Here is a 24,334-nt window from a genome sequence, read left to right on the forward strand (position 1 = left end):
GGTGTCATCAAACACTCATTTAACTGTCATCACTAGGAATGAAAAACATATTTTCTGACTATGTCCTTTTTCCTCTGGCGAACGATGGATGTTTACTAATAAACCCACTGATCCAGCCCTTCCTTAGAACATCCCCGAGCTGCATGTTCTTCCCTTTTTAGCAATGGATCTCTTTCCCGAACAGACCACCTCTGCTTCAGTATATCTTAGGCGATGGATGACTTTTTGTTGCCTTCTTTCACAGTGGAAAATGTTGATTCTGCTGTGGGGGGACGTTCATGTTAAACTCTATAGTGTGTTGTGTATTTTTTCTTTTTTTTCTTTTATATGGATGTATGGTAATCTAATTTCTTCTCTGTAAAGCACTTTGGCTTCAGCGTGATTTGATTTAAAAGTGCTATATAAATAAAAATTACTTACTTATTTACTTACCTACATTTGGATTGGATCTTCTCCAGAACTTATATTATTGGGAGGTTATATTACAGTTGTACAAAGCATTGGTGGGCCACATTTAGAGTACTGTGTTCAGTTTTGGTCACAGTATAGGAAAGATATTGTTAAGCTAGAAAAGGGTGCAGATTTAGGAGGATGTTGCCAGGACTCGAGGGCCAGAGCTATTGGGAGAGGTTGAGCAGGTTGGGACTTTGTTCTTTGGAGCACAGGAGGATAAAGGGCAATCTTATAGAGGCGATTAAGACCATCAGTTGAATACATAGTGTAATTGTGCATTCCCCTACCCAGAGAAGGGGAATCAAGAAATTGTGACATATGTTTAAGGTGGGGGTTTAATAGGAACCTGTAGGGCAACCTTTTTACACAAAGGTGGTAGGGCTATGGAATGAGCTTCTAGAGGAGGTAGTTGAAGTTTAAGAAACATTTCGACAGGTACATGGATAGGATAGGTTTAGAAGAATATGGGCCAAATGCAGGCAGGTGGGACGTGTCGATGGGATAGGTTGGTTGGAGTGGGCAAGTTGGGCCGAAGGGCCTGTTTCCACGGTGTTTGGCTCGGTGACTATGATTCTAATTCTACGCTGAGAATCAGAGAAAGAAAGAATCGCATTTAACTTTTCACGTGTGTTAATTTAACTGCATGTGGAGTGCCATCTTAATCCATTTACGCGTTGATTCATTAATCCAAGTGCTCCTGACTCCGCCCCTGGCAGAACTTCAAATGTCTTTACTCAACTTCATATGTCCTAGTTTCACTCGGCGACATTTACAACGAACGGGCGAAAGTATTGGTGTTAACTTGCTGCCAAAATTACTTGAATGCATTTAACCACTTTGAACTAAACATATTAATGACCAAACGAAAATAGCACAGGCTGGAATTCAACTCGGACGCATTAACAGTTGCACTAAAAATAGCGGAGGACTTAAAGCCCTTCACCTGCAGCGGGCTGTGAGGAGTTGCGAACTGCAGGAGATCGGCGGGACTTGGGACAGACACGGCCACAGCCTTGTATCATTTGTGTGTGGAGTCGTTGGAAAGTGGTCATTTCTTCCTCTCGATTAACAGAAAGCAGCATCGTTTGAGTTGACCCTGGTTCAGACTTCACCTGCTTAATATCGTCAGTTACAACATGAGGTAAAGGGGTCAGATATACGCAGCGGGCGCTACCCCCTGCTCGGCGCTGTGTCATTGCCGGGTCATTGGCAGCTGTTCTATCTCAGCCTCGGCTACGTACACTTTGTGACCGAACGCTTGGCATGTGTGAGATTCTTTGGCGAGTTATTGTTTTAGCGACTTTAAAATGTGCTAGAATGAATGAAGGGAGTGGGGGTGGGGGGGTGGTCAGAGGTGACCTTTGGGTTAGAGGGAGAGGCTCCTTGTCTAGTTTTTAAAAACCCAGAACCGCGTCGACCCAACGTGTACAGAGATTGGTGAATCTGTGGAATTACAGAGAGTGGTGAATCTGTGGAATTCTCTGCCACAGAAGGTAGTTGAGGCCAGTTCATTGCTATATTTAAGAGGGAGTTAGATGTGGCCCTTGTGGCTAAAGGGGTCAGGGGGTATGGAGAGAAGGCAGGTACAGGATACTAAGTTGGATGATCAGCCATGATCATATCGAATGGCGGCGCAGGCTCGAAGGGCCGAATGGCCTATTCCTGCACCTATTTTCTATGTTTCTATGTACAGTCGGCAACTAACACAAATGATTTACACTTGGTCTTAGTAAACAGCGATGCATCAGGCACGACTGACAGCTCTATTTGTCTGTCCCGAATGTCTTGGAGACAAGATTGATGGAACCTTTGAAAACAAATAATGAGATGTATCTGTGTATCCTGTACTGTAAAGTGACTAATTGTGTCCACGAAAAGGTCTTTGCTCATTATTTCTGCGCAAAAGAGTCGGGTTAAGTGATTCCTCTCGTGATCAGAATAAAGGTGGACAAACCCCTCCACGGCGGAAACTCCTGTGTTGTTAAGTGGGACGTTACAAAGAAATGTAGGATGCTGGATTAAACCGAAAGCAGACACACAAGAAGGAGTAATTCAGCGGGTCAGTCAGCATCTTGATCAGTCTGAAGAAGGGTTTCGGCCCGAAACGTCGCCTATTTCCTTCGCTCCATAGATGCTGCTGCACCCGCTGAGTTTCTCCAGCAATTTTGTGTACCTAGCATCTCATCTTTATTTTGTTTTGCATATCTTTCATTCATTTGTTCAATACCTCTCTCTATCGCCGTCTAAATCTCTCGTTTCCCTTTCCCCCGAATCTCAGTCTGAAGAAGGGTCTCGACCCGAAACGTCACCTATTCCTTTTCTCCAGAGATGCTGCCTGACCCGCTGAGTTACTCCAACTTTTTGCGTCTTTCTTCGTGTTACAAAGAAACCTATAAGCCAATATAACCAGGTTAGGGATGTAGGCGAGTTATCTTTTACTGGAAAGAACATGTAACACGGATCTCAATTTGAGGGGAAAGTATAGATTTGAAATGCGTCTCTGGGATTACCGGAATTTTGATGAATCTGTGCGGTGGAAAATATTTTCCCATCGGAGCAGATAAAATATTTGTATTCGTCAAGCATGGTCCAGGTGACATGCAGAAGATGATGTTGAACATCTCCGACTTCTCTGCTTTATCACGATAAGTGAGTCAAAGCGGGCAAGGGGAGTCGGCTCCAGGCCGATATGGATTAGGTAAAATGTCTCTTCCCCTCCCCATGAGCCCAATCCACCACCTAATCCCATTACCACGACCCACCATTCATTATCTTATTCCATTATCCCACCCACCATCTTCTCCCATCACCCTTTACCCTATCCCATAACCCTATCCACCACCCATTATCCCATCCCATTAAACTGTCTCACCATCTGTTACCCCATCCAAACTTACATAGTTCCTTGAAAGTGTGTCCCAGGTAGATAGGGTGGTCAAGAAGGCTTTCAGCACATTGGTCTTCATCACTCAGAGTATTGAGTATAGAAGTTGGAAGGGCATGTTGCAGTTGTACAGGATATTGGTGAGGCCACATTTGGAGTTTTGGTCAACCTGTTATAGGAAAGATATTGTTAAGCTGTTAAAAATGCAGAGAATTTATATGTGATGCGTATTAGTAATTTACTGTACTTCTAATAAAAAAAAATAAAAAAAATGCAGAGAAGATTTACAAGGATGCTGTCTGGACTGGAGGACCTAAGCTGCAGGGAGAGGTTGAGCAGTCTAGGACTTTATTCCTTGGAGCATAGGAGGATGAGGGATGATCGTACAGAGGTGTGTAATATTGTGAGAGGTTTAGATATGGTAAATTAATAGCCTTTTACCCAGTGTGTGGGGAATCAAGAACCAGAGGACATAGGTGAGGGGGGAAATGATTTAGTAGGAATCTGAAGGACAACTTTTTTAACGCAAAGGATTGTAGGAATACGGAATGGACTGTCAGAGGAGATATTTGAAGCAGATAATATCACAATATTTGGGACAAATACATGAATAGGTTAGGTTTAAAGGGATATGGGACAAATGCAGGCAGGTGGGACTGGTCAAGTGGGCAAATTGGGCCGAAGTGCCCAGTTCCACACTGTATGACTAGGACTCTTACCTTGTCACACCTCCTATTACCCCAACCCACTACAGTGCCTCACAAACTGATACCCTATCTATCACCTTGTCTCACCACATGTTGCCGTACCCCATTACCCTACTCCACTGCCTGTCACCCCATCCCATTACTTTGTTCCACCACCTGAAACCCTGTTCCCCCATCTCCTACCCAATCCCATTCATTTCTCCAATTCATTAAAGTTCCTTGGCAGCAGAGAGGAGTCATGTAAGGGTTTACTAGTAAGAAGCCATGATCAAATTCTCCTGATATGCTTGTTTCCCATGGCCTCTATCCCGAGAATGTTCCTTTGTCTGCATTAATAACTGTAAACAAATAGTTTCATGCACACAGCGGCCTGCTCTACTAAAGAGCACTCAAGGAGAGGAATGTATGCAGACACATGTCCATGTAAAGTGTGGATTGCGTGCAGATGTGAATAGTACTCCTTTCATCTCCATACATGCTGGAAATTAACCTGGCACAGAACCAATGTCCTTCCTTTGATTACCAGCTATAAACTTTATAGGATTGTATATATTCAATTTATTATATTAAAAATCTGCAATAAAATTGGAACCAACCTCTCAAAAAGCCCATGATCATGGCAGCAATTAGAGCAAATATTATTTCTTGCATTTCTGGGCAGGAGTTGCAGTTTGTGATGATTTTCATAAAGTATTTGGCTGATCTGAACATTAAATTTGTGTCAGCTTGGCTAACGTTTCTTTTCCAGACCAATTTTTATGCTAGAAGACAATTCCAGTGTTCATGTTTTGCTTTGCACAAAATATTAAAACAAGTAGTGGAATTAAAGCAGGTCTAGACCCGTTTGCCCTGCTCTATTTTTTAATCATTACTCCAGGATTGTTGATCTCCACTGTTGACAGCAGAGTTTTTTGTGTTTTCATCCATGAAAAGAGGAACAATAAATGTTGAATTCCTCAGTGGTTTCCTGAATATAATTTTTCCAATCTGCCTGCAAGTGACTAAAATTAATTTTGATTTTATTTCTGTTTTATAAATCTGTAGAAACTTTCTATAATCAGATTTTTGTATTTATTACTGGATTACTCGCGTAGTCAACTTTTTGTTTCATTTTTTTTTGGTCCTGCTTTGCTGAACACAATATTTCAATTCCTCAACCTTCTGTTCTTTCTGGTGATTGATAAGACTTTTGACATAATGTTATTCTCAGTTAGCCATGGCTAACCACTGCCATATGTTTATGCCTTAAATGGATGAACATATGTTATAAATTATGCATTAATTCTTTCAATATTGGCAATTATTTGTTGTTAAAATTGTTAACTTAAACCTTCTTAAATACTGAATAATCAATATTTAAAGTTAAGCCATAATTTCCACATTGTCAAAACATGACCCCTTTAAAGTTTGCTTTGTTGAATTTAAGGCTCTGGTATTGGATTGAAATAAATGCCATTCAGTCTTTATACAAAGGGTGTTACTTAAACCTCAGAGGGTGGTGGAGGCCTGTTCTTGGAAATACTGAATAGATGAATATTTAAAGTCAGGGTATTTTTTTTTTTTTTTTTTTGATTATTTTTATGGCGGTGCTGGCTCAGTACGGTAAATTACAATTCTATTTACACAACACATATATCTTGATACATTTTTTATACCGTTTCATTTTTTTATTTTTTTTTAGAGCTTTAAGAAAAAAGTAGAAGTTAGGAAAGAAAAGCAATAAAGTGCAAGAGAATCGTTTTCCACATTTGTTACAGCCTGCGAGAGTAGTAAGTCATCTTTTTTGTCATCAAAACAAAGCCCCTAAAAAGGAAAAAACAGGTGTTAGAGTAAAGGAAGTAAAGTGATAAAAATAGACCCTAGAAAGGAAATAAGGAGAAAGTAGAAACAATCGCTCTATTATGGAACATTATTTTCAAATGTTCCGCAGAGAGGGGACTACATTCAACCAAGTCTGTGTTTTGTTATTTTACCTCCCGTTACCAGGTCCTGATTCCACTTATTTATATATTTGTTTTTTTTAGATTACTATTGCACCTCATACTTGTAATAGGTCCAGGCACATAACCAGAACAACATTGCTGGAGAAACTCAGCAGGTGCAGCACGTCTTTTTGAAATTGGTCTGCTTTACCTGCTAGGAGGAATCTCATCTCTTCCCCTGGTGTAATGTTTCAACCATATTTGACTTGACATCCACATCTTTTTTATTGTTGGTGTCGGGCGCATTTTTCCAGAATTTAAGTATAAGCTTTTTTCCTATTCCTTCTAGGTTTTAATTAAATAAATTCTTCTGACCAACACGTTTAATTCAGGGTTATCTTCCGATATTCCGAAGATAATCCATTCTGGTTTTGGTACCAGTTTTATTTTGATCAATTTTGAAAAAATATCAAATATTTCATACCAGAATTTTTGGATTTTTGTACAAAAAACAAAAGAGTGCGCTATGGTAGCTTCTTGACATAGGCATTTATCACAGATTGGTGAAACATTAGGGAAGATTTTATTTAATTTAGTTTTTGAATAATATAATCTATGTAATGTTTTAAATTGGATGAGCGTATGCCGTACGTTGATCGAACATTTATGCACCTGTAGTAAATGGCCAACTGACAGCATTGTTCAGGGACTTAACAATACAGGGTTTGGCGAATGATTGAGCAGGGAATTGAAATGATAACGTTGGGTAGTAAATAGGGGTAAGGCCAAATAAGTTGGGGCAGATGAAGTGGTGGATGTTGGTGGGGTGGGTAGACGTCTGTGGAGGGTCGGGGTTGATGTCAGTGGGTGGGGTAGAGGTTGGCAGAAGGAATGGGGGACATGATGATATGTAGGATGTGGAAAAATATGGTGGGCATGCATGGGGTTGTGGTGTTGAGGGAATTGGGGAGTTAATGAAGGATCTGGAGGAAGATGGACACCACAGACTCTCCAGCAGCATTAGGTAAGGGTTAGTCCTTTAATGCTGAAGAAATCCTCGAGCCGCCAGGTAAAGCCTGTGGTGGTGAACTTGCAGCATCGGGATGCAGAGTAGAATATATTTGCAAGTGAAATCCAGCAAATGTTCTATACTATTTGATGGTATAGATGTCCATCGACCGGTATACTGCTGCCTGTCATGCGCCAACAATGGATTTGGGCAGAGTCTTCTTCTATGACACTATCAATAGAAAACTTTCTGAAGCCATACTAACCTGTAGAATTTTGATGAAGCTTTAAGGATGATCTTGCAACATTTCTGGTATGTGGGTGGAAGAAAAAGTAAATTAATAAATGAACTACATTCAGAGGAATTTTCATGACCAAACAAGCTTGTGAGGGAAATGAATGATGAGATTGGCTGGGAAAGTGAATCCGAAGAAGAGGTTTGCCCTGCTTTACAGAATGATCTTGCGGGATCACAGGTCACTATCGCCTGCTTTTTATCCCTTTTTTAAAACACTTAAGAATCTGTATTTTTTCGCTCCATAGACCGAAACGTTTCCTATTTCCTTCCCTCCGTAGATGCTGCTGCACCCGCTGAGTTTCTCCAGCATTTTTGTCTACCTTGTATTTTTTTCTGTCTCTATTTGACATAATAAATAGACTGACTCTAGATAATCCAAGTGGTCCACATGAAAAAGGTAACGATAGTTTATCTCGCAATGTTAAAAGAAAACCAACCAGTACCTAGCTTTTGATCATTAGTCAGAAGGCCTTGAATTGTGAGAATAGGGGATCAAGTGGCAACTTGACCCAAGACTGTGTAAGTCTCTCTTTCTTTTTGTCAAGAGCGGTGAAATAAGTGAAACGATGTAGTTACCTCAATGAGGAATCCATTAAGGCCAGTGATGGAGAGATCCACCTTGGAACCAAAGTACTCCAACCTCAGTGTTTGATTCTTCCACGCCTCAAGTTCTTCATTAGCTGTCTAAAGTGAAGATTTTGATGCAGCTGACACCACCATGGGTACACTGCTCCATAATTTTCATGCTTTAGCTGTGTTTCAAATTGTCTTTAGCACACCCCTCCTACTTCCCCAAATAAGCTTTGCATTCAATAGTGGCCATGGAACGATAACTGAATCACCATGGATGGTGGTTGTCAAAGATTTCCTGTTGAATTGAGTTTTGTGGTTAAATGATGGTCTTTCACCTCTGGGACCGTGAGCTAATTGCTAGACAGGGCAAAAGCATAAAGGATATTATCATCTCATGTAATGTATTAGAGGCGGCTGAATCCAAGTGATAAGGGACATCAGATAGGCGTTCAAAGCTTGATAGTGTTAGACGTCTCTTTATGATGGAGTGGTAAATGAGAACAGTGGTTGGGTATGTATATTGCATGCTTTCAAGTTGCAATTGAGATATGCAATAGAATATAGTGCAGAGGGCTTTACTCTGATCCAGTCGTATTATTGTACAATTCAAGCAGAGTTCATAAATTCATGTGATAGGAACAGAATTAGGCCAATTGGCCCATCAATTCTCCTATGCCATTCAATCATGGTTGATGTATCTTACCCTCTCAACCCCATTCTCCTCCCTTCTCACCATAACCCCTGACAACAGTCCTAATCAAGAATCAGATTATTCATGTCCATGATCTTCCAATAACGTGATTGGCTCTCCTGCTAATTCTAAAATGGGATCAAAAGAGCTCATAGATATTTTTACGTAGACAAATAATGAAACTCAAATAATGTGCAATATTGGCCAGAGATAGAACAGATGGCCCTATTGCTGGTCCCTAACACCCAATGAAACCCCCATGTAATCCTTGCCCAGCTATTGATATTGTTCGTTACACAAAAAAGCTGGAGAAACTCAGCGGGTGCAGCAGCATCTATGGAGCGAAGGAAATAGGCGACGTTTCGGGCCGAAACCCTTCTTCAACATGATTGGCTCTCCTGCTAATTCTAAAATGGGATCAAAAGAGCTCATAGATATTTTTACGTAGACAAATAATGAAACTCAAATAAGAAGGGTTTGAAGAAGGGTTTCGGCCCGAAACGTTGCCTATTTCCCTCGCTCCATAGATGCTGCTGCACCCGCTGAGTTTCTCCAGCTTTTTTGTGTAACCTTCGATTCTCCAGCATCTGCAGTTCCCTCTTAAACACTATTGATATTGTTCCGTTGGGAATGATCCTGATGTCATCAATTGGACAAACCTTTTGCCACCATTTGGGGAAGATGGCGGCGCTCACAGTCGCAGCGGCTCGAAGCTCTCCCTTTCGGTGCTTTTTTTGTTTGTTTTTGTTTGTATGTCTGTTTGACAAAGATACGTTTTGTCGTGCGAATCTCACCTTCAGTCGACAGGATCTTCTGATTATCGGATTACAGTGTAAACAGGCAGTTTGTGCGTTTTTCTGCACTCATGCAACATACCGGAGGAGATAGCCAGGACACCGGGCTCTCGTGGATTGTTGTCAGCCCCAGCAAACGCCGGAGACGGAGGAGGCACAGGAAGCAAAAGCGTGGTCGCTGGTCCGGACTAGTCGCTAGGCTAAGGCAACAACCACATAAACCACTGCTACCCAGCATCATTCTCACCAACGCCAGATCTATCACCAACAAAATGGACGAACTAAGACTACAGGTCGCCGCAAACAAATTCATCGCGGACAGTTGCATTCTGCTAATAACAGAGACGTGGCTACACGCACTTGTACCGGACGGAGCCATTGAGCTAGCAGGCTGCACAGCATTTCGCTGGGATAGAAACAAAGAGCAAGGAGGGGGGTTATGCATCTACGTTCACAACAACTGGTGCACAAATACCACAATCATAGACAGACACTGTTCTGCTGATTTGGAGTACCTGATAGTTAGATGCAGGCCTTTCTACCTTCCACGTGAGTTTACCGTGGTCATAGTTACAGCTGTGTATATCCCACCGGATGCTAATGCTAGCATAGCCCTAGGCTACCTCCATAGCGCTATCAGCAAACAAGAGAACACCTACCCCAAAGCAGCCCGTATCATAGCTGGTGATTTCAATCACGCAGACTTAAAATCAGTTCTCCCCAAGTTTGAACAACACATCAAATGTGCAACCAGGGGAGAAAATACATTAGACAAGGCCTACTCAAACATCAAGAAGGGTTTTAGAGCCACACCACTACCACACTTAGGACAGTTGGATCACCTATCCATTCACTTAGCACCAGCATACACCCCCCTCAGGAGAAAAACTCAACCCACCACCAGGACTGTTAAAACTTGGCCTGAAGGAGCTTCCTCACAGCTACAGGACTGCTTTGAAAGGACAAACTGGGACATTTTTGGAAATCAGGACTTGGAGGAGTACACATCCACGGTACTCTTTTACATCTAGAACTGTGTTGACAACGTCACCGTCGACAAACTCATCCGGGTGTACCCCAACCAGAAGCCGTGGATGACAAAAGAGGTCCAAACTCTCCTCAAGGACTGCAACACCGCCTTCAAGTCTGGCGAGCCCTGTACAGCGCTGCTAGAGCCAACCTGAAGAAAGGCATCAGGGATGCCAAAGCGGCCCACAAGAGGAAGATAGAGGACCACTTTAACAACAATGATCCACGGCGGGTGTGGCAGGGCATCCAGCACATCACCAACTACAAGCCCAGCAACAGCACGACGGCCAACGGCGACGCCTCACTGGCAGAGGAGCTGAACTGCTTCTTTGCTCGCTTCGAGGCAGAACCAGAAGAGTTCATCACCATTCTCCCACCAGCCCCTAACAACAACAACTACACCCTCACTGTGCAGGAGCATGAAGTGAGGCGGGTGCTAAGGGAGGTGAACCCGAGGAAGGCTGCCGGCCCGGATGCCGTGACAGGAAGGGTTCTGAAGGAATGTGCAGACCAGCTCACCGAGGTCTTCATGAAAATCTTCAACTTGTACCCGTCCAAATCCATCACCCCACCGTGCCTGAAGTCTGCCACAATCATCCCACTACCAAAAAAGCCTGTTATCAGCGGCCTTAACGACTACCGACCGGTCGCTCTCACACCAGTCATCATGAAGTGTTTCGAGAGGCTGGTCCAGCTGCACATCAAAGCCAGCCTCCCGCCCACCTTCGATCCACACCAGTTTGCCTACAGAGCAAATAGGTCCACTGAGGATGCCATCGCCACTGCTCTTCACACTGCACTGACCCACCTCGAACACAAGGGGAGCTATGTGAGGATGCTTTTCATTGACTTTAGCTCCGCTTTCAATACTATCATCCCCAGCAGACTGGTCACCAAACTCATGGATTTAGGACTCTCCCAACCCATCTGCCTCTGGATCAAGGACTTTCTGTCTAACCGCCCCCAGACCGTCAGATTGGGCCATCACCTCTCCACCCCCATCACACTCAGCACTGGCTCCCCACAGGGCTGTGTGTAGAGCCTCCTCCTCTACGCCCTCTACACCCACGATTGTGCCCCCGCCCACTCCACCAACACCATCGTCAAGTTTGCGGACGACACGACTGTGGTTGGACGCATCTCAGGAGGAGATGAGAGCCTACAGGGAGGAAGTCCAAAGACTGGCAGCGTGGTGTTCAGACAACAACCTCACCCTAAACACCACAAAAACAAAGGAAATTATCATAGACTTTCATAAGAACAGTGCAGCCCTCAAACCCCTATTCATCAATGGGGACTGTGTGGAAAGGGTCTCAGACTTCAGATTCCTGGGCACACAAATTACGGAGGATCTCTCCTGGACTGCAAACACCACCACAGCAGTCAAGAAGGCCCAGCAGCGACTCTACTTTCTGAGGATCCTCAGGAAAAACAACCTGGAGGAGAAGCTGCTGGTGTCCTTTTACCGCTGCTCCATCGAGAGTGTGCTGGCGTACTGTATAACCACATGGTATGCCAGCTGCTCTGCAGCGGACAGGAGAGCCCTTCAAAGGGTCATCAACACCGCACAAAAAATCACTGGCTGCCCACTGCCCTCCCTGAAGGACATCTTCAGCTCTCGCTGCCTTGGCAGGACAGCCAACATCCTAAAGGACACTTCCCACCCTGGACACAACCTGTTCCACCTGCTGCCCTCTGGCAGACGGTACAGGTCTTTCAAAACTCGCACAAACAGACTCAGAGACAGCTTCTACCCCATAGCCATACGTGAACTTAACAATGCAAAATAAGAAATAACACTCACATTCAACTGAATGGCTCTACCTCAGCTGCTATTGTTATTTATCTGTAATTTTTTAATTTTTTTATTATATGTATGTATTTTTACCTTATCTTATATATTTAAAACTGCTCTTGTGAATCGCACCGTGGGATTGACTTTTAAATTTTGTTGTACCATGTGCAATGACAATAAAGAGATTCATTCATCCATTCATTCATTCATTCAGAGTCACATGATGGAAACACAAATAATGGGCCCAGTTGTAAAAGGTATCATGAGGAAACTATGTAATATACACCAGGGCCCGATATTCTCCTCGTGAAGAAATTGGTATCTTCATTCCCTTCATTTTGAACATACTTAAGGAACTGATGGATTTATATAACTGACCAAAAGAGGATATCTTTATTAGATTATTATTATCTGTATTTATGCACTTGGGTGGTCTTCTGGCTGAGCAATATGTTAAATTAGTTTTGCATTGCGGAGGGGATTTTTCTAACTTCCAATCCGCATCTGCAAGGATGTCAGCATCTCCCGTGGGGAAAACCTCAGCATTATTTGTTACTGTTGATTTCCCCTCTCCTTGCTACCATTAGGCAGGAGGATACAGAAACCTAATGTCCCATGCCACCAGGTTCAGGAACAACTACCCTTGTACAGCTATCATGTTCTTGAACCAACCTGCACAACACTAATCCTACCTCGACAACGGAACATTGACTATGACCATCTCTTGCACGACCATGAACAATTTCTAAATGTGTTTTACACTAATCTCTTACTTTTGTTTTCAGTCTCTTGCAGGATTTACATGTAACTTAGTTTTTTGTGTGTTTTCTGAGTCTTGTGCCTCAAATGTTACTGTAAGGAAACATTTTATTCTACGTGAACTTCACCATAATTGTGCATATCGTAATAAGCGATATGTATTTTCCAGAGCATGTTTCAGTATTGGCTACAACTTTTTGGCTTCTCCAAGTATTCACATCTCTGTGGTGTAGATGGGAGGGGATAGAAGAGGGCATGGACAATGTACATGAATATGAGACATTGTTTATAGACTAGGTAATATTTTTCTACCAATGGTTTTTCTATGCAAATATTTCATTACAGGTGAGAGTTCTTAAAATCTTTCTTTTTCATTCAGACAGGCTCGGATAGGTGGAATTCCAAATGATCAAGACCAGGAAAAGACATCTGGTCAGGATCTACCTGGTGATCAGAAAGGAATGACTAAAACTAAGGGAAGTTTCAAGGAAATCTTGGGGAAGGTGACAAGAAACCAGCATCAAGGCGAATTTGCCAGCCCTTACATCACGATTGACTGGCTACTTCTGAAACCCCTCCGAAGTGAAAAACAGTTCAATTTCTGCGGACATTCTATACTCATCACTCAACATCACGGCAGCAATTTGGGGTTCTCTGCTTCTATCTGGGAAGCCGTAAGCTGAAAAGTGATTCTGTCATGTTTACGATGTTAATAAGAAGCCTTGCTTAGTATTTGAACACGATGCCTATGTTCCAATATTATGAAGGACTTTGTCATCCTTAACGCAAAACATTGGGGTCTGGAGCCACTCCAATCAAATTATATTGGAGCCAAGACCATATGAATATCCTGCTTTCTATTATCGTTTTATGTACAGGTTACTGTAGTAAATGAAGTTGACTACACCCAACCAACTCCTGGTACCACAGGAAATCTAGTAGTCAATTTGGCCACTTGGATATGATCCACCATTTTATGAGATTGTGGCTTCTTTCTCCAATTATTTAACACCATAAACTAACAATCACCTCCATCTTGAAAATGTTCAGTTGCGCCAATAGCAATTGCCTTTTAGGTGAAGGTTTCAGAGTACTTTCTTTGTGGAAAAAGAATGCTTTCTGAAATAATTCTTAATTGAATTGACCTGAGGAATAAATTCCCTCCTAATTGCATACTTCTGTGCCTGTCATCAGTTGAACGACTCCTCATTGATTTCCCTTTCGTGAGCCACATGTTTGGGAGAAGCGTGCCATTTCTGCCGTAAATAAGTAAGGACCAAAAATAGAACCCCTGATCTTCTTTTCATGACCTTGGAAGCAGTTCATCTCTTCAACCCTTATCAGTTAATTGTCACTATCCCAAAATGCCCACACTTAATACTCCAATATACGACCTGATAATCCAGTCTCGATTTCTCCCCTGTGGTCTTTGGGCAATTGCTTCCCTGCTCCAATCTGTCAGTACATCATCTATCTATTATTATTATTATTATTATTATTATTATTATTATTATTATTATTATTATAATAATATAACTAAACCGCTCATCTTGTTATCTGCAGGTTTGCATTGTTTCTCTATTTGCGCAAAAACGGTATACGATAGTGCTACGATTTTTGGACCACCTTACTCAACATTGTCCTGTGCTGTAAATGAAATAAGTTTTGTTCCAATCGATAGTATATTAAAAAAGTTATTAAGGTTTAAAAAAAGGTAACTTAAAACAGCGCCTCCACCCGCGCGTGCGCAGTTGAAGGATAGTTCCCGTGCGCATCTTTACTGGCGACACAAAAAGCACCTGACGGGTCCTCAGCCGCGCCTGCGCAGTTGGGGCCTTTCCAGAATTCAGATTACCATGTTTTTTTCACAACGGCGACACAGGTAAGATTTTGAAAACAACATTTAATTGATGCTCCGGGCTTGCGGGGATCCACCGCCTTGGAGTTGAGGCTGGGGCTGCATCTGCGGGCGGCGGCGTCAGGCTCTGGCAGGCTCCAGCTAAGGGGGCGAAGAGAGGCCACATCGAGGATCCGGGGCCTGGGCACTGAGGCTGGCTCTCCTCCAGGCCTGCGGGGTTCCTCCGCCTTGGCTGAGGCTGAGGCTGCATCTGTGGGTGGCGGTGGCCGGCTCCGGGGGTGTGGAGAGGCCATGCCAATGATCTGGGGCATGGGTGCTGAAGCTCGCTCTGAGGCCGACGGTTGCTGCTGCTGCTCTTGGCCTGCGCGGCAGGCTCCGGGGGTGTGGAGAGGCCACGATAATCCGAGGCCTGGGCGCTGAGCCTGGCTCTGAGGGCAGCGGTGGCACTGCTCCTCCGGGCGCACAAGGAGGGAAAGCATCGGCACCCTCGAGATCCAAGGAGGGGAATAGAGGGAGAGGAGGGGGGAGTGGGGAGGTAGGGAGTGGGGGGGGAATGAGAGGAGGGAGTGGGGAAGGTGAGGAGGCATAGTGGGAGGTGAGGAGTGGGGGATAGAGGGATAGGAGGGAGGTAGGGAGGGGAGAAGAGTTATGGAGGGAGGAAGGGAGTTACTGAGGGTAGGGGAAAGGGAAGAAAGGGAGAGTTGAGGGAGGGATTGGGGAGGGGAGGAGGAGAGGGGAAAGAAGAGGGAGAGTGAAGAGGAGGGGGAGGGGAAGGGGGTGCTGGGGATGAGGGGAAATGAGCCGCGCCTGCGCAGTTTCGGGCTATGCGTGAGTGGTGGAATATTGTGTTGGGGGCACAGGTTGCGCTGGGAGAACGGGTAAGTGGTGGAATATTGCGTTGGGGAATGGGTTGCGTTGGGGGTCCAGGCCTCCCATGTGACAGGGACCTAACGGGTCCCATTTGGTCTAGTTTAACACTAATATTGCCTTAACCAAAGTTGGAGCCACAGTTGTTGTGGCTTTGACCCTGCCCATGAGATACTATGCTTCCTTATTTTTCTGGATTATTCTTATGGATCATACTATCTTGTTCCACACCCTCCAGATGCTTGTTCTAATTTGTCCTAATCTTGCTCTCCACTGCACACATGTAAACTAAATTAATGGATGAAACTCAGCTAAGTTCCTTACTGGGTATGTATTCAGACTTACCGGCTTTCATATCCCTGGCGGGGATCCAGCTTGTCAGGGCATATTCTCGAATGTTCTGCCTCATTTGTGCACCGATCCTCGAGGTTAATGAACTCTTTCAAATACATCCGCAGCGTCAGTGATAAATTAAAGAAAAACAGCTAATGCCTGCTGTAATTAAACCTTCTCTTTCCATTTGCCCTCTCCATTCACTACTGCTCCCTGGCACGATACAACCAATTCATAATATTAGCAGCCCTTATGTGAGTCTCCACGTCCATCAAAAGTGGTTGAGATGCATCTCACACTGTTTTCCATCCTCTATCCTGCTTCACATTAAATTATTTGCTTGCAATTCCTCCTGACCCCTGAAATCCCTGTTTATCTCAAGTAATGCTGCCCTGCATTTTGCAGAAAGTTGCAATGCTTCCTGTTAACCTCCAAATGTTCTCCACAAACCTATAGTGACTCCTTTTTACAACACATGCTGCTGGTAGGTAATCACTCAGTTGGTTCCTTGGGGTCAGGAACCTACCTACGATGCAGTCGTTTGACTATTTCGCCGCCAATAATATAAAAACATTTCCATGCATTGAAGAATTCTTGGACATAAAACCAGGAAGGAATTTCTAATTAAATGTTTAAGCATTCCAACTAAAGATTTGAACTTTCACATGACTAAAGTGGAAGGCTGAAATAATGCACTTTGTAATGAGAATTAGTTTTAAAAACAATTATTTTGAAATATCAATGCAAAAAAATTGTACACAAATGTTTAGGTTGTAATAGTTTGCTATTACAGGTTTAATCAGGTTTAAGCCTGCCGATAAAATCACTACCAGACCATTTCAGCAAAATAATTAGTAAAATCCCCAAATTCACATCCTTTCAAGTGATTTTAGAGTGTGCCTGTGGAAGTGAGGGTTACAAACAGTACCACCTGTGAAAGTAGTGGATCAATGAAAGCAATTTAAGGAGTTTCCTGGGAAGCCATATCGGCTCTCAAATCCCTAAGTAGCTGACAGTGTTGGGGAGTAAGGATGGTCTGGCCGACATCAACTGCCGTGAAATCTGACCCCATATAATCTTTCAATATTGGCTGCAGTCACCTCCAGCTGCCCACAACGACCTTATTTAAACTACTGGTCCTTGTGTTTAAGTCACGTAACCACAGCACCCCCTCTCTATCATCTCCAGTCCTGATGTTGTGACGCTGGTCTCTTGTACATCGGACCCTCCCTCCCTTCACCCCATCACTGCCGAAGGTGCCTTCAGTCGAAGTGGGCCTGTGTGGCTCTAAATCCACTGGGAAATGCGTGAGTTTGACAAGGTAAGAACAGCTCCCATTCCAGGCATTTTTCGTCTCTGCAGGAGGTGGCTCTAGCAATGCCCTCTTCCTTGCCTTCTCTATTTGTCTCTTGGATTGCTTTGTACCACCTTTTGCAATGATTCTGTTCCAACCATGTCTGACCTGTTTCCTAGGCTCTGGTTCTTTGCCAGTACTTTGAAAGGGAGAAGATCGATTTTTTGGGGAAAAAGGTGATCGAACTGGGATCTGGCACTGGACTCGTGGGGATTCTTGCTGTCCTCCTGGGTGAGCTGAAGGGTGACAATGAACCTGTCGTATTAATATGAAAAGTGATACAGCCAATTGACATCGTATGTCTATGTCAGGTATTATTGTGATTCGGAAGGCATTCATTCTGCTAAATACAGGCATTTTCCTTTTCCCAATGAAAGGCTAATGCTGTGAATGCAGTATCCACACTCAAGTATTGTAACATCGTTTCTTCCATGCTGTGGTGGAAATATTTGAAATTTAGCATAAATTCACTCTAAATATAGACACGTTTTCATGTCATTGCCAATGTCAAGATTATTTTCAGCAACACAGTGTCACTTTAAATCCTGTAAGGAAATGTAACCTGTGTGGCATATCTAATGCAAGAACACATTAGAATATCATCACATGCAAGTCAAATATGCAGTAATTAATGGTGCCTCCACAACAGGTCAAGTTACGGGTTCAATCCTGATTTCTCATGCTTTGTATGGAGTTTGCATTTTCTCCCAAGACAGTTCATGTTCATAGGTTCTAGGAGCAGAATGCTCTTGCTGCTTAAGTCCATAATGTCTTGGTTTGGCTTCTGCGAGTGTGCAACCATGTAATCTGTATATTACTGCTCGACTATTGTCATCAGTCTGAAGAAAGGTCTTGATCCGAACCGACACCCATTCCCTCTCTCCAGAGATGTTGCCTGTCCCGCTGAGTTGCTCCAGCATTTTGTGTCTACCTTTGATTTAAACCAGCATCTGCAGTTCTTTCCTACACATTTTGTCTGCTCAACTATTGAGGTTGGGAATGATGTTAGTTCTGAAGTGTAGTAACCACAGGTGGAACACTTTCTCATTAGTTCCAAAGATTAGCTCAACTGCCGAAGGAACGTTGGTGTTGAAATGCAATATCCTGAGGACAATTATTGAGAATAGTTTGAGGGCAAGGACATGGTTGATATCAGTTTCTTGGCACACACACACACCACAGACACAAGAACCCCTACAAGGGGTTGTGCAAATTTGAAAACATTATTGTTCTTGGATCATCTTTGAATTCCAATTTTCAAGTAAGCGTGTATCAATGACACCAGCAGTAATGCTACACTTGCAGCCTATTTAAAAAAATGTCTGACAAGAGCAGCTGGGGATATAATATCAGCACTTAAATAAATTGTTTTCCATATTCTGAGAATCCAACACCAAGCTTGTTGAATTTGATTACAAGATTCAGAACGGACTGGTGTTAAATTCCCAAATCCAGGCATGGTGTTAATATCTGAATTATTATCACCATGTGCAAGACCAGATAGGACCTGAATTGTAGAGAGTACATTTGACCAGGTATCGTCAAGGAAATCTCAAGAGATTCCAGGGCTGTTTATACCGCTCTGATTGGGGTTAGTTTCAATTTGGACAAGGTATTATTAGATGCATCGAGGCTGGGTCTTCTCGTAGATTCATTGGCCTTTGTGGCATTATCACCTGCTGAAATAAAATCCCTCAGTGATCTACTGGACAAACTACACAGCAGTTACTGGATGCTGCCAAGACAAGATTATTTACATTAGCTTTATTAGGTATGCACACGGTAGCAGATAAGCAAAGTGGTAATAAAGCATGATAGGAGAAGTTTAGAGTGATATGGGCCAAACATGGCCAGGTGGCACGAGTGTAGATGGGCAAGTTAGGCCAAAGGGTCAGTTTCTAGCAGTATGACTCTCTGACTCCATGACTAGTCATTTGAGTTTGATCATCATTTTATAATCAAAATTTACAGAGTCACAGAGTCGTCTCCTCAACTTCCCTTTCTTACCAAATTCCGCCACACACCTACACACTCGGGGAAATTTACGGCTGGCAATTTACCTAATACACTCTCTTTGGGGGGGGGGGGGGGGGGGGGGGGGTGGAAACCTACATGGAAAGTGGACTCTTGGAATGCATCTGAGAACAGGATCAAACCCGTGTCTCTGGAGCTGTGAGGCAGCCACTGTATGCACCATTGGATACCACCACTGTGCTGCCCCATTTGTCCACAGACGGGTGAGAAGAAAAGAATTGACAATTATGCCGTTGTGTCTTTTGCACTCTTTAGCAATGGTTAATTTATTTTCTAACACTCCTGCCCTGTAACCTTTTGTTTCCCGTTTCTAGACAAAATATTCCAAAGTTATATCGATGTTCATTAATTATGTGTTGAATCAAAAATCTGTGTTGTAAACTAAATGCTCGCCCCATGCAAATTAGATTTTATTTGACGTAATCTTATTCAACTCGTCTTTCACAAACACTAAAGTGTGGCCAATTTCTAGAAGATGGACACAAAAAACTGGAGTAACTCAGCGGGTCAGAGAGCATCTCTGGAGAAAAGGAAAAGGTGACGTTTCAGATCGAGACCCCTTTTCAGACTGAAAGATAGGGGAAAGGGAAATGAGAGATATATTCGGTGATGTACAGAACAAATGTAAGATGAATTTCTATGCGGACAGTCGATTATAGGCACATTTCAGCCTTTCTGCAGGTCGTAGGAATACCAGTTTACCTTGCATCGGTAGTGGGGAAGATGCTGGAGTCGATTGTTAAAGATGTTATAGCAGCGCATTTGGAACGTAGTGACAGGATTGGTCAAAGTCAGCATGGATTTATGAGGGGGGAATCATGTTTGACTAATCTTCTGGAATTTTTTGAGGATGTAACAAGTAGAATTGATAAGGGAGAGCCAGTGGATGTGGTGTATCTGGACTTTCAAAAAGCCTTTGACAAGGTGCCACACAAGAGATTAGTGTGCAAAATTATAGCACATGGTATTGGGCGTATGGTATTGACATGGATAGAGAACTGGTTGGCAGACAGGAAGCAAAGAATAGGAATTAACAGGTCCTTTTCAGAATGGCAGGCAGTGACTCGTGGGGGTACCGCAAGGCTCTCTGCTGGGACACCAGTTATTTACAATATATATTAACGATTTAGACGAGGGAATTAAATGTGACAACTCCAAGTTTGCGGATGACACAAAACTGGGTGGCAGTGTGAGCTGCGATGAGGATGCTATGAGGCTGCCAGGTGACCTGTATAGGTTGGGTGAGTGGGCAGATACATGGCAGATGCAGTATAATGTGGATAAATGTGAGGCTATCCACTCTGGTGGCAAGAACAGGAAGGCAGATTATTATCTGAATGGTGTCAGATTAGGAAAAGGGGAGGTACAATGAGGCCTGGTTATGCTTGTACATCACTCACTGAAAGTAAGCATGCAGGTACCCCAAGCAGTGAAGAAAGCTAATGAAATGTTGGCCTTCATTGCGAGAGAATTTGAGTTGAGGAGCAAGGAGGTCCTACTGCAATTGTACAAGGCTCTGGTGAGACTGCACTTGGAGTAAGGTGTACAATTTTGGTCTCCTAATTTGAGGAAGGACATTATTGTTATTGAGGGAGTTCACCAGGTTAATTCCCGGGATGGCGGGACTGACAGGATTAAAGGGGCCTTTTATTCGCTGGATGTTAGAAGGATGAGAGGATATCTTACGGAATCATAAAATTCTTGGACAGGCTAAATGCAGGAAAAATGTTCCCGATGTTTGGAGGAATCCAGAACCAGGTGTCACCATTTAAGAATAAGGGGTAGGCATTTAGGACTGAGATGAGGGGGTGACAAAATCACCCAGAGAGTTGTGAATCTGTGGAGGCAGATTCACAGGATGTTTTCAAGAGAGTTAGATTTAGCTCTTAGGGCTAAAGGAATCAGGGGATATGTGGAAAAAGCAGGAATGGGGTATTGATTTTAGATGATCAGCTATGATCATATTGAATGGCGGTGCTGGCTCGAAGGGCCGAATGTCCTACTCCTGCACCTATTTTTCTATGTTTCACTATTAAACACCGCTAATTTATTCTGAAAAGGATTATTCCGTTTGGACTCTGTTAAATTATCTTTTTGTTTCTTGCCAGGTGGGGATGTTACATTGACAGACCGAGAGAACGTGTTGAGTCAAATACAATACAATGTCTCCATTAATATCCCTTCTGACTCTAAACATCGGTCAAAAGTCTGTCCGCTATCCTGGGGCAAGGATCACGTACATTTCCCCACGGATTACGACTTTATCCTGGGCTCGGATATTGTATATACCTCCCTCACCTACCCCTTGCTACTGAAGACTTTGCACCACTTATCCAAGGGGTCGACTATCATCTACCTCTCGTCCAAGTTACGGAAAGGAAATCACTCCGTCAGTTTCCACGAGGAGCTATTGCCCCAGCATTACAACTGCCAACGGGTTCACTTAGTCGAGAGCAAAGCAATCAACGTGTACAAGATTAGCTCCATTAAACCAGCGGCCGGTGACGACGTGACCGCGTAGATACGTGGAACTTTCAGAGAGGACGTTTGAGGCATTGCCATTTGAATTTTAAAAAGTTAGGTTGTAGGAGATGGGTTTTGTTTTTGCTATCTATGTTGATACAGATCAAGGCAGCAACTTTGTTCTTGTGGAAAGTTCTTGTTATTCATTTGAAGTTATATTTGAAAGCAAAATAATATTGTGTCGCCTTTGTAATTTAAAAAAAAAATTGTCTGCACTCCACAGAAGCCGGTGTTCAATCTACAGCTAAAAGCAACAAACTGCAAATCTGGAAACTACTCTCTGGAAACAAAAAGCTTGTGTGAAGCCGGAATGCTGTTAAAATGCTACTGAAACAGTGTGTGAGCAGTTTAAGCTGATGCTTCGACACGGTCAGCTATGAACCTGACTGATAACAGCTTTATAAAGGGCCTGTCCCACCAGCATGTGACTCCATGCGGCAAGCGCGACCTAACATGGTCGCTTGAACCGTACGGCCTCACGGGGCCGGTCCCACTTCGATCGCCGGAGCCGTATAGAATTGTGCGGAGCTGGTCCCGCCATCGTGCGGGGCTCCGAAAAACTGACACTGTCCAAAAATTCTGCGCGGCAACGGCCTGCCGGCCCGCAGCCGCATTGAAGCCGTACGCAGCGCCTTGACGGGCCTGCGCAGCGTCTCGACACCGTACGTCTCGCGCGAACTTCCCACGGACTTCGCTCGAACTTCAGGTTAACTCGTACGGGATCACTCGACCTCCGCAGGGCCCCCACTTCCAGTTTGGTCACGCTCGCCGCATGCAGTCGCATGCTTGTGGGACAGGCCCTTTACCATCGAACATGTAGCCAACGCACACATCAGCCCTGTTGACACAGATCATGGCATCAAGCGAGGAAGAACAATTGAAGCAGACAGAATTAGCATTGTTCACAACTTGGGAATGGGTTTCTGTTATTTTCCCTTGTGCCCTATAAGCCCTTGTGTTATTTTCCATAGCTGACCCTAATGAGTGATACGGTGTTTGTAGAATGTTTCACCCCCGCACTGACACAAGTCAGGTTAGATGTCCGTCAGCTCCTCACAAACACAGAGAGTCACTGAGCAGGCAATCTCCCTGTCATATAGTGAGTGTGGAAACAAGCCCTTCGGCCCAACATGCTCACGAACGCCAACATGTCCCAGCTACACTAGTCCCACATGCCCACACTCCCAGCACCTGCAGAGTGCTTCGTTTTCTCCCACCCCATCTTGGGTCAATGTCCGACCAGAGCACCGAGGCAAACCCGAAACCGGCTCCCGAGAAACACGCACAGAGTCCGGATGTGAGCTTCAAGTCTTCCACTGACTGTGAGGCTAATCTCGACCCCAATTTTTTTTTTCACCAAGCGAGTCGAGAGCCAGCTGAGAAACTAGAATGTGCAGAGTTAATTACTTGATCATCTTGGGAAATCCAATAAGATTTACGTTAAACCCACAAATTGTGCTCTGTAAATTCCGTTTGCCAACACTTGTTATAACTCTGTCAGCGAATGTTTTTACATTCACTCTGTTGCAAGGCCATGCAATCCCGAGGTTTTTAACGCAACATTAGGTCTCCAGACTAATGTGGAAGGAGAGGTGTAGTGTCTGAGCTTACAATGTTGTGGTCCAGCCAAATAAGACCCTTTGAGTACAGCACTTTGAAGAAGGGGCCGTGCATCCATCCCTCAACCGATTATCTGCTGAGTATCTAGCTGCAATTTGTGGGGAACTGGCGGACATGTTTCCAACAGCACAACACTGACAACATTTCAAAAATGCTTCATTGGTGTAATTTGGGAAATGGCTGTGAAATGGATTCCTTCCTCTCACTGCAGCGCCGGGCTAGTTCAGGCATCGTGTTGTCGTTTTATTGGAAACGTTTGGGTTACACAATACCAAATTCAGTTAATACTGTGTGAAAGTTTATCCTTGTCTGATGGTTATATCAAAAGATGTATCACGTTAGAGTGCTTCCCTTATCATGTATTCCTTTATCACGTTATTCCCTTATCATGTATCTGTACACTGTAAATTGATTGATTGTAATCATGTATTGTCTTTCTGCTGACTGGTTCCCACGCCACAAAAAGCTTTTTACTGTACCTCGGTACACGTGACAATAAACTCAACTGAACTGCTTGGAAGGACTGAAATAAAATTACTATTCATTGCTCATTCTCTTGTCAGTTTGTTAATCAAAATCAAGATCAAGAGTGTTTATAAATTCATATGCATCGGGATATGAACCGGAACAATTAAATTAGTTTTGTTTATTTCATTTAGAGATACAGCGCGGAAACAGACCCTTCGGCCCACTGTGACCGTGCCAACCAGCCATCGCACTGTACACTAGCACTGTCATTACACCCTGTACACTAGCACTATCCTACACATTAGGGACAATTTACAATTTTACCAAAGTCAATTAACCTACAAACCTGTTCATCTTTGGAGTG

At 43.6% G+C, this 24,334-nt stretch overlaps 1 protein-coding gene across 1 annotated transcript; it reads left to right on the top strand.

Annotated features, from left to right (window-relative positions):
* The first annotated feature begins 337 nt into the window (after nt 1-337).
* LOC129700450 (EEF1A lysine methyltransferase 3-like) lies at nt 338-24,249 on the top strand. Its single transcript, XM_055640946.1, has 4 exons — nt 338-1,594; nt 13,293-13,587; nt 17,445-17,556; nt 21,468-24,249. Exons 1-4 carry the CDS (start codon nt 1,590-1,592, stop codon nt 21,878-21,880), a joined length of 825 nt encoding a protein of 274 aa, XP_055496921.1. The 5' UTR covers nt 338-1,589; the 3' UTR covers nt 21,881-24,249.
* Nucleotides 24,250-24,334: the final 85 nt, after the last annotated feature.

This window comes from Leucoraja erinacea, chromosome 9 (assembly GCF_028641065.1).
Source record: "Leucoraja erinacea ecotype New England chromosome 9, Leri_hhj_1, whole genome shotgun sequence".
Taxonomy (NCBI): domain Eukaryota; kingdom Metazoa; phylum Chordata; class Chondrichthyes; order Rajiformes; family Rajidae; genus Leucoraja; species Leucoraja erinaceus.